Genomic DNA, 13,409 nt, shown 5'->3' with positions numbered 1-13,409 from the left:
CTTCAGCCCCCGCGGCTTGCACAAGCGTGCCTGTTGTCCCGCAGCTTACACGCTCCCAAAGGTGGCCCTGCACACATCACCCCTTTCAGCTCTCTTCGGCGTTTTTGGAGTGCAGCCCCCTCACCCAGGAGCCAGCCCAACCCCAGCAGGGTTCCAGCACTGGCAGAGCCTTCCAAAATCACTGCTGTGAAGCTGCATCTCATTTAAACCTGCACGCTCAGGTACAGGCAGAAGGGGAATTACCAGCTGCTTTAATTTGTGCCTTGCCAGTACCTTCCTTTTTTTCCTATGATGGGCCAGTGCAGCCTTCCAGCAGAACTAATGAGCACAGATGGCTGTCTGGGGAGTGCTAACCCCTGCCACTGCCCCCAGAAAGAACCTTCACTGAGTGGCCTCCTTTGTTGTGAAAGGATTTTAAACTTTTCCAACAGGTTACCATCAAGACAATATTCTTAAATCAGCACTGCTCTGGGACTGAGCAAACAAGAAGGAGGTTGTCTGAAACATTTCTATTCCAGGTTTGACTTGAGTAAAACCTTTCTATGTGTGTGTAAACCCAGAGGAAAATTGTGTTTAACAGTGTAGTTTGTTGGGAGCATGAATACCTTCTCCTGCTCCTAAAAATAATTATCTTGGGAGCAAACTGTGCAAGAGCTTGTGCTATGACACAGCAAGGGTGATCCGGCCACCGGTGGAATTTCAGCATGTGCTTGGTGGGGTTCTTTGGAAAAAACATTTCCAGATAAAGCAAATGGGAAGGACCCTTTCCTTTAGCTAAATCACTCCTTGGCAACAGAGGAGACACAGACCTGCAGCATCCCCAGAGTTTGGACAGGGATATGACCTTCGGAGCATTTTATCATTGCTTACAGCCCTCCTTTAAACTCTGAAGCAATGACTTGGGGCCAGGAAGGTCACTGGTCCCTACCGACTCTTGGGGTAATGCTTACAAACACGTGGGGGCCACGTACCTTTAACCTGCCAGCGTGGCCACCCTGCTGGGAACCATCGGGTTTGTTTGCAGAGGTGGTTTGCAGGAAGAAAGTGCACTCTGAGGTTACCCAGACCCTACAAGACGTTGCTCTCCCCACCTTGCTGGTGGCTCCAGTCCTCCCACAGAATTTAATTTGGTGCATATAGCCTTCTGTACCTTTGTCATCTGGAAAAGCTGGAAGATGGCAACTTCCTGGACTGTAGGCACTTTTCTCAAGAAATGCCTTTTTCATGTATTTGCTGGGACAAGGGAATCTGGCAATTCTTGGCTAAGGTCTGAATACATAACCATACGAGAAGGTGTCATCACTGGTGATTGTCTCTGCTGCCCTGGCTCAGGCCCCTCACTGTAGTCCCAGCTCACCCCTGCTGGGTGCTTGGGTGTGCGGGTTGCCAGTAGCCAGGGATGGGGCGGTGCTGTGTGCTCAGCATTCACGTTTACTGCACGCTCTCCTTGTGGCAAAGGGGCTGCAGAGGAAGAGAACACAGGAACGGGCTGCCTTGTTCTTGTGCAGTGCCAAAAACAGCTGAAAGAGCTCATGGTCCTGGGCTGGTGCTGTGCTTTGCTCTCATGTCTCTGTGCAAAACTGAGGCCTGCTGCCCCAGGCACCTCTGCCCAGGCCTGGCTCTTCCACTTTTTCCTCCCCTCACCTGTGCCGCCAGCATCATCCTGGCCCTGCAGGACAGCAGACCCTGCCAGGGTTACTTTCTCACCAACAGCCCTCTGAGCCACTTGCCCAGCTAGATCCATTTCAGTGCCACTGCACAGGTAATATCAGGGGCTGAGGCTGAACCCAGCTGTGAGCTGGGTTCTAGAGGTGTTTATTTCCAAGCACAAGCATCTTGCAGGTGTCTATGATGCCATTCTTGAGCCGAGAGACTGACGAGAGGTATGAAGAGCAGCCAGGCTTTTACTCTCCTGCATACACACAGGCAGACAATGTGAAAACATCCTCCTCCTCTAATTATATACTGTGGCTTCCAGTACAGCTTTTATAACTATGGATGGCATGGCAATCACTGGGGGGAGATGAAACTTTTTAATTCTCTAAATTTTGCCCTTACCTACTGCATCTATTTCAAGCTCTCCCAGGTAAAGCAGGAGGCAGAAGTCATTCCCCAGAGCAGATAAACTCCTTTCTGTTCTCCCATCTAGATACATTTAAATGTCTACTACTTAATTGCATTAAGAATCCCAGCCCTTCCCTGGCAATGGTTGCTGGGAAGGCAGCGGTTCCCTTGATGACAAGGGATGGGGAATCAGTGTGACTGTGCCAGAGGAACTAAGAGCCCTGAGTGGCCACCAAAGGAGGTTCCATAACCTCATGGTCTCTTCTGGCTTCATGTCTGCTGAGCATGGGCAATGAATATTATTATTACAAAGAAGTGTGTCATCAAACCATTTCTCTGCATTTATTCAGGCTGTCAGAAATAAAGCACTGGAGAGCAATGCTAGCTCTACACAGCTAGAGAGATTGAGGAAATTGTGGTTTGCTCACAGCATTTGGGGTGAGGAAGCAGAACTTCCTCACTGAAAGCAGACAACCTTTCCTTACAACCTGTATAACAGGGGTGTCACAGTTGCACAGCTGCAAACCAGACAGCATTGCTGTGGGATCCTGCTCTTCCTGCTGACAGACCAGATGGTCCTGATCCACAGGTCTCAGACCCAGCACTTTCCCTCACCATGCTCACAAATCCCTGAGAGCCATCACAGCATCTGCAGCCTTCAGAGGAATTCAGCTGTGTTCCCTTCCAAAGGGCACAGTGCTGGGGTTTCTGCAGATGCAATGACAGGGTGTCACCTAAGAGAAGTTATATGCAGTAAGATCAGTGTTAGCCACTGCTGAGCTGCAGCTGCCTGTGCAAGCCAGGCAGCCATATTCCCTCTCTCTCTCCTTTTTTTTTTTTTTTTTTTTTTAAGAACTGTAACCATGTCTACACAGATGAATTTGTCAGGCTTTGCCTCCATCCTTATGAAAAGGGGTACCTCCCTGTCCCTGTGGATTTAGGATGATGTGGGGAGAACCCAGTGTCTCATCAAGTTCTCCACTGAGCTTTTGGGTGCCTCATGTCACAATACTCACTGCATTGTAATTGTAAAAAAAGAAAACATTATAAATAGGAAATGCAGCCCTTTCCTTTCCTTTCCTTTCCTTTCCTTTCCTTTCCTTTCCTTTCCTTTCCTTTCCTTTCCTTTCCTTTCCTTTCCTTTCCTTTCCTTTCCTTTCCTTTCCTTTCCTTTCCTTTCCTTTCCTTTCCTTTCCTTTCCTTTCCTTTCCTTTCCTTTCCTTTCCTTTCCTTTCCTTTCCTTTCATCTCAAACTGTTATAAAAACAGAAACTAGTTTCTGACTGTATGTTTTTAGGAGAAATGAACACCTGAGGGGTCCCTCTCCTGGCGTCATTGCTGCTCTGACCTTCCAGGATAGTCCAATAAATACCAAGCTTTCAGCACAGCTGTTATTAAACACAAAGATTTCAGCTTAACTCCTGCAGTCCCTTTGCCAATGTTTCTGGGGCTTGGCTCTCTGCAGGTCCAGGTGAGCCTGAAAAGGAGAAGGGCTGGTGCAGGTGGGGCAGCAGCCTGGGGATGTGCCCCAAAGCCAGTGCCAGATCCATCCTCCAAGAGGCTGTGGAGGAGGGATGCTGCCCCAACAGCTCCATGGAGTGTGCGGAGAATTCAGGGGGAACTGCAGCACGTGAAAGTGCAAAATTTATTCATCCCAGGTTGGCTGCCAGTGGCAGAGCATGGATGGGAAGGGGAATCAGGCTCTGGGAGGTACTGAGCTGTTTGCTTGTGAGGTCACTTGGTGCAACTCTTGTCCCAGAGATCAGGCAAAGCCAAAAGCAAATAACACAATTCAGCATTTGCAGGAAGAACTGGAGACTTATTTCTTGTATGATTTGAAGGGGATTATTTTCCTGCAGCTGCAAACCAGGTTGAGAAGATTATGGTGACCATGGGGTTACAGGTCATTTTATCCATTCCTGTTTCCTCCATACTGCATGGACCTTTCTGCTACCCTGACACACAGACCTGTAAAATGGAAATTTGATAATTACATAATAAAAGGCACTTATTTAAAAAAACCCCAACCACTGAAATAAACCATCTAGATTTGTCTCAACTGCTGCATGTTTTCTAGGAATAATTGCTTTAGTGCTATGGCAAGTACATTTCCTTCTCTCTGCTCAGATTCAGCCTCTGGTTTGATTCCATGAACACCACAGGTTGTGAGGAGATTGACAGGTGTGGGCTCAGCTTTCACAGATTAACAATAGAACAATTCTGAACATTCAAAGGGAAATTCTCCATGTCAGCTAATCCAGTGCTGCCTCTTGACCTCTGCAGAGCTATTCCACAGATGAGCTTTGAACATCAAATATTCCCTCATTAGCCCCAAGGGCTGCCTCACCTCTCCCGCTCCCAGGCTTGGAGCTACTCCTGCTGTGACTGAAGTCACAGGGAAAACCAAAGGGGTGACAAGTCTCAAGTAGCATCAGTAGGTTGGTAAAGCAGCTGGAACAGAGTGGGATACAGCTGGTCAGGCCTTGAGACCATCACAGCTCACTGAAGCTCTACCAAGGTAAAATGTAACTCAGCTTGCAGAGAGGCAAGTGTGTCTCCCATGGAATTCCCTGGGGATTGTCCCACAGGCTCTAGGATCCCTAGCCCAACCTGTGGATCCAGGTCCTCCCCGGGAGGGAGGGAGGGAGGGAGGGAGGGAGGGAGGAAGGAAGGAAGGAAGGAAGGAAGGAAGGAAGGAAGGAAGGAAGGAAGGAAGGAAGGAAGGAAGGAAGGAAGGAAGGAAGGAAGGAAGGAAGGAAGGAAGGAAGGAAGGAAGGAAGGAAGGAAGGAAGGAAGGAAGGAAGGAAGGAAGGAAGGAAGGAAGGAAGGAAGGAAGGAAGGAAGGAAGGAAGGGAGGGAGGGAGGGAGGGAGGGAGGGAGGGAGGGAGGGAGGGAGGGAGGGAGGGAGGGAGGGAGGGAGGAAGGTTGGTTTCTGGGATGGAGATGGCATATAGGCAATAGAAGAAGCAAAGCTGGAGGAAGCCAGTGCTCAAAGATCAGGGTTTTTTTGAGGCCTCTTGGTTTTATTCCTTCTTTTATATATACATGGAAGTTAGGACTTCACACTTTTAAACTGACTTTTAAGGCTATGTTTGGATTTTCATTCTTCTCACCAAAGAACCTGTGCTGCAATCCTGAGGCACACCTTGGCACACAGTGCTGCTCAGCTTGGCAGCATTCTCCTGCTGAGGTCACATCTCTCCTCCTTTGCCCAGGGAAGTGGAGAAAGGCAACATCTGCCCTGGCAGAGCCTGGCTGCCAGACCTGCAGGAAGAGAGGGGCAGGATCTTCCTCTCAGCTGACAGTGATGAGGTGATAGAGGCAGTGGCTTGGGGCACAGGGGAGTTGAACAGTGCTTTTAATTAGTGAAAAGGTAAGGAGAAATGGGCATGATACTGGGTAGAGGAAAAAAGTTAGGGCAAAGTAGGTAGTGTTGAGGGAGACCAGTTTTGAGAGGTTAGGTAGTTACCTCCTTCCACCATCCATTTACTTGTGATTTTCTTAGAAGTGTGTCACAATCTCACTGTCCCTTTCATGCACTGCTCAAACACTCCTGCTGAGCCTGAAGACAAACCAACACCCCTGGAGCTGGCTTGGCTGGCATCACTGTGCTGCAGCAGCTGATGGAAGGGTGGAAGCTGAGCACGCTGCCAGCACCACTTCTCACCTCTGGTAGGGTTTACCTCAGTCACACACCCACCCCTACCATTCAAATGAATGTTGTAGTAAAATGGCAAGTCCATGCCAGTAAATGAAACCTGTAAATGTTAACATATTTTTGAAGTTACTATACTTTGTCTGTACATACAAATTTTAATTATTGAAATAACTTGTCTGGTATCTAACTTGGCAAAAAACAACCATCTCATCTATTACTTTTGGCTATACAAAACTATTTGTTTTGGATACTAACTAAACTAACTCCATTGTTGCACGGACTGCAAAACCCCTTCCTCACACTTGTTCTGACACAGCTTCTCTGGACTGCAGAGCCAGCAGCAGCCTCTGGCCCTAATCTCATGTTAATGGAAGAAGAAACGTTGTAGGTTTGGGTCAACTCAATTAACAAGTGGAAAAAAACCTCTCTCAAATCTTTGACATTTTTTTTATTGCTCAGAGAAACAGACAGGAGAGACTGAAATGCCAGGTGGGCAAACAGAACATTTAGAAACCTGAAAGACACTCATCACATGAACAATACATCGTAGATCCATATTAATGTTAAAAAAATAAAAACCATTAAGCTGGAAGTACAACCAGAACGGATATTTCTTGAACAAATACCAAGTTTGATATTTCCTGAACAAATATCAAGGAGTAGGGGAACAAAGCTCAGCCAACCTGTTCCAAGTGTTCACTGGACAGCAACAGTGAGGAAAAGCTTCTTGGAATTCCTGGAGCTTTTGACTCCTGTAATTATTTCCTAAATCATGTAGAGTGCCTATGCTAGGAAAATTAACATTTTAGACAAATGATCTGGAAAAATAAAACAAAACAGAGTAGTGTGTACACTGAGGAGAAAGAGAGGGCCAAGTGACCGAATTGTTTTGACAGGATGTTTTTAGATTAACTTATCATTTATCTGTTAAAAAGAGTTGTTTTTAGCAGTAGTTCTTGCAAAATGCAAGGTCATTAAAGCTTTCACGTGCCCTACTGTGCAGCAGATAATTAAAGACATAGCATAATTAAAGCAAACTCAAAGCAGGAGTTTTGTATGAGACATGTACCTGGTTAGCACAAGCATTGAGAACAGGGTACAGAGTGAGATCCCCCAAGCTGAAACGTCTCCATTTCTGCAGGTACTGAACTGATGAAAACCGAATTAACTGACCTACACCTACACATGGCACACACCTACAGATGGCACAACCACATCTTCACTCTGCTTTCAGACACTCTCTGCATCACCCAAGTCTAGTTAGTTTAATTACTCTGACTGGAGTTGGTCATGAATCTGACCACTCTGGAGAAGGTATGGTTGAGGTGTGGTACTAGAAACACTTCATGATCATGAACACATCACCAGAATTCAGAGAGAAAAGCCTGTGCCTGTGACCACTGACAGTGATATGCCGTTCTATTCACAGTTCTCCTGGCCTAAAGATCAGTATTAGGGCACTGCACCAGGGTCACCCTCGCTCTTTAATGGACCACAGCAACTCCCTACACCCCTTTAGTCACATCTGTTAGCTTGAGTAAACATGGTCACATGACAAAACTTTTATTTCCTCTCATGAACTGACTTTGCAGGGCCTTGTAAGGACTTAAGTTTAGTTAAGCTATGCAAAGATATCCACCAAAGAAATACATGGACACCAGCTGAGGCTAACTTTGCCTTGTGAATGTCCTGCTGCAGACATTTTGTCAGATGGCTCCTTAGCTTAATTTACACTTTCTGCTCTCAGTAGATCACTGACAAGAAACCTCACAACTAATGTGGTCATACAGTCATGGTTCCCAGTGGAAATATGATTTTTGGCTGTTTAAACGGATCCAAAACCTAACAGACACTTTAATTACTACATTCACCATAAATGCAACGATCTTAATTTTATTATCCTGAACACTTCACTCTATTAGAAACCACATTTTCTGAGGCATAGTGTGTACCAACAAACTAAGAATTGTGTCCACAAGTAGACAGAAGCAAGGAAAGCATGAAATGGAACTGCCCATGCTAAACTGCACATTAATAAATGGATGTCCCACTGCAAATCAGCTTTTCAGTTATCTCTCTGAGCACAGCCTTACTGGCAGGCACGTTCTATCACTCAGTACAACTACACTGGAGTAGCAAGAGACACGGGCTTTGCAACACCAAAAGCAAATGCAGTGGAGCAATAGCGACTGTGAGATTTACTGTGAGATTTATGTCCATGTTACTCTCAGTTTGGTGTGATATGACATGGTACCAACATGAGAACATGGTCCTCTTTATGAAGCCAAAAACCACCTGAAATGCAATGCTGCTTCAACTCAGATAAGCATATCTGCACTGGAAATCTGCAAAGTTCAACCAGTCATGTCCTCAGTCTGTTTCAGAATAAACATGAGATGATGGTGACTGATATTTTTCTGGTGTTTTTGCTCCTGTAAGTCCCTTGTTGAGTCATCTAAAGACAAGTAACAGCTATAAATCCAGCAAACACTATTCATGTTTAACTATTTACTGAAAAAACATTAAGTATAAAAAGATAGGGAGACTTTTTAGTGACAAAAATGGGAGGTAGACACCTCAGTTTAAGGTGATTTGAAGGCCATTCACAATCTCCCTTGGCACTTGAGTAATTATTAATCTTTCTAAATTCCAAAATATGATGACAGTAAAATTATTATGTCTCTGTTATATATAAAGGTAATAAAATCAGAAAATTAAGAGACCATGAGCACCTGTGACAACAATTCTAAAAAGATTTTTAAAAATTGCTTCCATTTCACTTGTGTGGAAAAAGTGAACAGAATAATTACTGTTGTTTCTCTGAACATCTAGCACCACAAGACAGAAGATCAAGAACAAATCCCAAATGCTGATGGCCATCGCCTCTGCTCTATCATAGCCTCTTTTTCTACATCATTGTAACACAACTGTACCTCAAATACATGTTTGGGATGTCATGTGTAGGCCACACCCAAGAAAAACAATGATAAACTCCAAGAGAAGAGACATAATTATACAATACTGTATGACAAAAGACAGAAACATAAAAAATTTCAAGTGGAAGTTGCTGCAAATAAGTGATATTTAAAAATTCCTCCTGAAATACTAACTTAAAACAAATCTTGTGCTGTGTAAAATTTGACATATATTTGCTATACATTACACCTCAAAATAACTTTAACAAAAGAACAAAGATTTAAGGTATTTTCAGAGAATTTCAGAGTTGGCAACCTCTCCTGTCAATCAGATGCTCAATTTGTTGCCTCAAAGTCAGTGGTCCATATCTTATCAAAAGCCATAAAATAATTTTTATCTTATTCTAATAATAATAACAGTAAGTTTACTTCTGTCTTATTTGCATGTACCTTTCTTTTTAAAGACCCATGGCTTAGTGTTCACAAATTAAAAACGAAAACCCTATAAATACAGAAAAATAAAGCTTAATAGCACAAAATATAAAAAATGACAAGTTTCAAACCCCTTACATTGTTATTGTTGAAAAGTGCACTACAATTAATCTGCAGGTCAGAGACGCTTTGATCATGTTCGTATTTTCCATGATTAAATCCTTAACAGTTTTTCATCTTCTCAATTAAATGAGAAATCTTTGATCCACCAAGGTTTTAGATGCCAAATTCTTCTGCCCAAGTGTACTACGAATAAACCTAAATATCTAAGAACATTTTGGAAAACATGTATTAATGAAAAAATACTTACACTAGTATGTTTCAGTATCTAACATAAATAGTAACTTCAGACCATCTTTAAATTGTAAATAATATGAATTAGGTGCTTAATTTCCTTTAGTATTTTTAAAACATTTCCCACTACCTTTCCACCCTAAATTATGATAGAATGATGTGAGATTAATTTTAACAGATATTCTTGTTTTCTGTTGAAAATTATTTGTAACCTCTTCATTCAGGATCACCATGTGAACAAAATGAATTTCTCACAAATCTATTTGACAAAATAAATAAAAAACTGATTTCCTAAGGTCTCAGTATAATCTCTCCCTGCACACTGTTAACTCACTGCATTTATTATCTAGTTAACTATTTAAACTGCCATACTGACTCCCATTTAAAAATATTACTTTGTTCTTAAATTGAAATTTACCTCTTGTTGCAAGTATGTTAGAATAGCTGCTAAAACAAAACTTTGGGAAGCTAAATCCACAACCGAGAAAAACAGGATATCAAAGATGAGCAGTGTTGTTTCATTGCCATAATAGAGGACATCAGTGAAAGAGTGTCCTTCATCTATGGAAAGAGAACATTTAAAAAACAAATTAGTATTTCTGTGAGTTGCAAGTTTGTGGAATTCATCAGTCCATGCTAAGGATGACATTCTATGGCAACAAGAGATAGTCCTGTCATTCTATTGAAAAATAATACAAACTTTTCACTTTTAAAATGGCATCATACTGATGAACACAATAGGTAAAACCCATGTGTCAAACACAATTCTATTTACTCCTGAAATTGCAATCAGATTACTTTAAAAAGTTGTTTTAAATCAAGAAGCAGACATAGGTTCCTTGTCACTGAAATTTTTAGTAGCCGTTAGCTCTGGCCCCAACTCAACAAAATCATAAAAACATTTGCTAAATGGCTTATTTAGGAGGAGGTTCAGAGCTTTGCATTATTTTTGTTTAATGGTTCTGCAGGAAATGGGTATTTTAAGGTGAAAGTAACTTCTTCACAGCCAAAGTACTCTAGTCCATTTATCTACCTCTTTATTTTATCAAAAAATACCACTTCTATGAGAGAAAAGAATATACAAACAATTACAGAAAACATATACTTTTCCCTTTTCCTACTTTTTCAAAAAATATCCAATACAAGTTTGATTGGAAAAAGTGTATTTTCATTATAAATTGTGTATTTCAGTGACATGAAATCCTGATTTATATCTAAACTTCTGGGACCATAGCAGTCTAGATTATCAGTGTATTTCTATCAATGCTTATGATTATGAATTTCATAAACATGTGCACCACATCTGTCACTTTCAGCTGCCTTAAATAAAAAACATCACAGTCAAATAACAAATTACAAACAGGATTTCTATAGTTTCTAAAGAACTTCTTTTAAATACCTCCCTCACAAGTAGTCATTCAGTGATCTCTCCTGCTCTGAAGTCCATTTTAGATTGTAAATCCTGAGAAAGAAATCTACACAGAAACCAGGATACTTAAAATAGTACAAATACCACACATCTTTTTACCATTATAAAAAATACTTTTCTCTATTGGTTCCATGAACTCCATGCCAAGAATTCGTTCAAGCAGCAACTTATCTTTGACAATGTAATCCATTTCTTTATGAACCTGTAAGATAAAGAAAAACAACACTTCTTGTTTTATGATTTCAAAGCTGCTACAAAGTGAAGTACAACTACTTAGACCTTTATGAATGAAACAAAACCCACTGGTCTATTCCAAGACAAAAATAAGTACATAACAAAAAAGGATTTGTCATTTTCAAGTGCAGTCTGCACTGCTGGACAGCAGTCCGATTGTTTTTTTGTTTTTGAATGAAGTACTGTTCTGGATGCCAAAAAATCTTAAGCAACAAATCTTAAAGCACATATGCTTAAAGAGCAATTACTGTCCTTTAGATTTACAATTTTTAGTCTGTACCTTAAGTATACTTTCCATAATATAGTAATGTCAATATACACACGTGATCAATAAAAGAACTGAGAAATTTGTTCATGGCGTTGTAGGCCCTTGTGCTTTGTTCAAAAGTATTTGCAGATGAGTCCAAAAGCCTGGCAGGACCACGTTTCTGAAACACAACAAGACCAAGACTTTAACAGAGAAATTTCATATTTTAAATAACATTTAAAGAATACCAATATGTCACTTACTCTTGTTAAAGTTTCATGAATCCAGTCATAGTTTAGTCGCATTTTTCTTGAAATGGAAATCTGAAATGTCTGGCCATCTGTGTTTGGTAACAAACCTCTCTGACTACACAGATTTTCCTATACAATTAAAGCAATTGTAAATTAGCATTATTAATGTCATTCACAGACTCAAAAAAAGACAAAAGCTTTTCATTTCCTCTCTTTCATGTATAAATAATAGTTAATATCTCTAAATATTTGAAATCACTGCACTCTTGCTCTACTGCAGCAAGATTTCCTTAGGACATGAAATCCTGACCCCTGCTGTCACAACATCATATTTCTCTTTTCGCCTTTTCACTACCTTCTAATAATACGTATTCTGATATTTATTCTGAAGATCTTTCTTTTAGGTCTATCATTTCTTCTATACTTGTCTCACTTTTTTTTGTTTCTTTGTTTGGATTCCTGACTTTTTCCATGTCTTCTTCAGATCACATTTAATAAATCTCAGAAATCTTCCTTAATATAGTTTGACATCTTCATGGGGAAAACCCCCTGCTTTTCCAAAGAATTATATTAAAATAATCAATTAGGAAAAAAAAATTGTATGAATACCTAAGTCAAAGACATTATTAATAAGATTCCTCTGTATTTCAGAGTTTGAGGTTTAATTTTCACATGGTTATGTTTTTTTCTGTCCACTTAGCATTGAAATAGCAATATCCTTATTTAAGGTACTTTCACACTTGTCCCTAAAAAGATACAAGATGAAATTTAATGCAGTCCCTGATCTTGTATGAGACATTTTATATTTGCCTGATCTTGTAGCAAAGATACAACATATGACAAGTTCACAAAAATACTTATGCAAATTAATTTCTGTAAAGAATGGGTTGTATCACCATAGTAGAAGAGATGGAATAAAGGAATTGATTGGCAGATCACAAGTTTCTGTATTAGTGTTTCAGATCTGTCTCTTTACAAAAGCTTTTTGGTATGCACCTTTTTGGATGTGGCTGTGACCTTATGAAAAGGTCCTTAAATATTGAAAAGATGACCTTAAATATTGAAAAGAAGGTTCTTAACTACATGAAAAAAACTTTTAGAGAAACAGGAATTTTATATCCTTGAAATGTGAAGAAGTAACAAGATGAAATAGTGAAGGGGAAAAAAAGATGAAGAGCTAGTTGAAAGAACTACTGAGTCATATATTTACATACTAACAGCTGCTATCTTTAAGTAACATGGTTCAGTGTAGTGCACAACTGCAGATCCATAATGCAAAGGTGTGTGGTTTTTATATAAAATAAATAATTGAGCAGATATAAACTTGAATACTTTTACTTACTGCTTCTCTCTTCAGGTTCATATTCATTTCTTCCATATTGGTATCTGCATGTCCATGCACTGAGCGACCATGGATATAATGACCAAAGCAGTTGTGTGACAAGAGAAACACTGAAATCTAAGAGATGGGGGAAGAGAGAACACTTTAATCAACAATTATCATTTTATTTTTGATCTTCTGAATTCATAGCGAAGACCAGTCAAACCAGCCAGTCCTGCTACAAATACAAAGTAGGCAGGTACTGAAAAAAATATGGGAGAAAAATATTTAGAAACACTTTTATTAATTAGTTTTATCTATATGTAACTAGAAACACATACCAGCTTCAAGTTTAGTTATTCAACAGCAGGGATCTGCTGCTGCTTAATTCCATTAAGCCAACAAGTTAAAGCTATTAGATTTTTTTAATTATTCAAAGGTTATTTCTGTGCTGTGTAATACATATGCATGATTCCAGCTGAACTCCTAAAAGACTGTATTTAAC

The 13,409-nt window shown here is 40.6% G+C and overlaps 1 protein-coding gene and 1 long non-coding RNA gene across 5 annotated transcripts in view; one reads left to right on the top strand and one right to left on the bottom strand.

Moving 5' to 3' along the window:
• LOC135282128 (uncharacterized) overlaps window positions 1-13,409 on the top strand; it is a 40,989-nt gene that overhangs the window by 26,774 nt on the left and 806 nt on the right. For 2 of the 3 annotated variants that reach the window (XR_010348444.1, XR_010348448.1), the window contains exon 4: window positions 3,361-3,500. The exons of the other annotated variant lie outside the window; for it this stretch is intronic. This is a non-coding gene — a long non-coding RNA (uncharacterized LOC135282128). Of the gene's footprint in view, window positions 1-3,360; window positions 3,501-13,409 lie in introns of those variants that run through there. 3 annotated transcript variants of the gene reach the window in all.
• Window positions 6,150-13,409, bottom strand: part of TMEM67 (transmembrane protein 67) — a 32,107-nt gene continuing 24,847 nt past the window's right edge. The window contains exons 23-28 of one of the 2 annotated variants that reach the window (XM_064391628.1): window positions 12,926-13,042; window positions 11,596-11,712; window positions 11,409-11,513; window positions 10,951-11,053; window positions 9,841-9,983; window positions 6,150-9,394 (exon numbers count right to left, since the gene is read on the bottom strand). In XM_064391628.1, coding sequence (XP_064247698.1) covers window positions 9,314-9,394; window positions 9,841-9,983; window positions 10,951-11,053; window positions 11,409-11,513; window positions 11,596-11,712; window positions 12,926-13,042 — 666 coding nt within the window. In that variant the 3' untranslated portion in view covers window positions 6,150-9,313. Of the gene's footprint in view, window positions 9,395-9,840; window positions 9,984-10,950; window positions 11,054-11,365; window positions 11,514-11,595; window positions 11,713-12,925; window positions 13,043-13,409 lie in introns of those variants that run through there. The other variant, XR_010348443.1, reaches the window with a different exon arrangement.

The sequence above is a fragment of the Passer domesticus genome, chromosome 1, assembly GCF_036417665.1.
Source record: "Passer domesticus isolate bPasDom1 chromosome 1, bPasDom1.hap1, whole genome shotgun sequence".
Taxonomy (NCBI): Eukaryota; Metazoa; Chordata; class Aves; order Passeriformes; family Passeridae; genus Passer; species Passer domesticus.
Note: the sequence above shows the minus strand (reverse complement) of the source record. Positions and strands in the feature narration are given on the sequence as shown.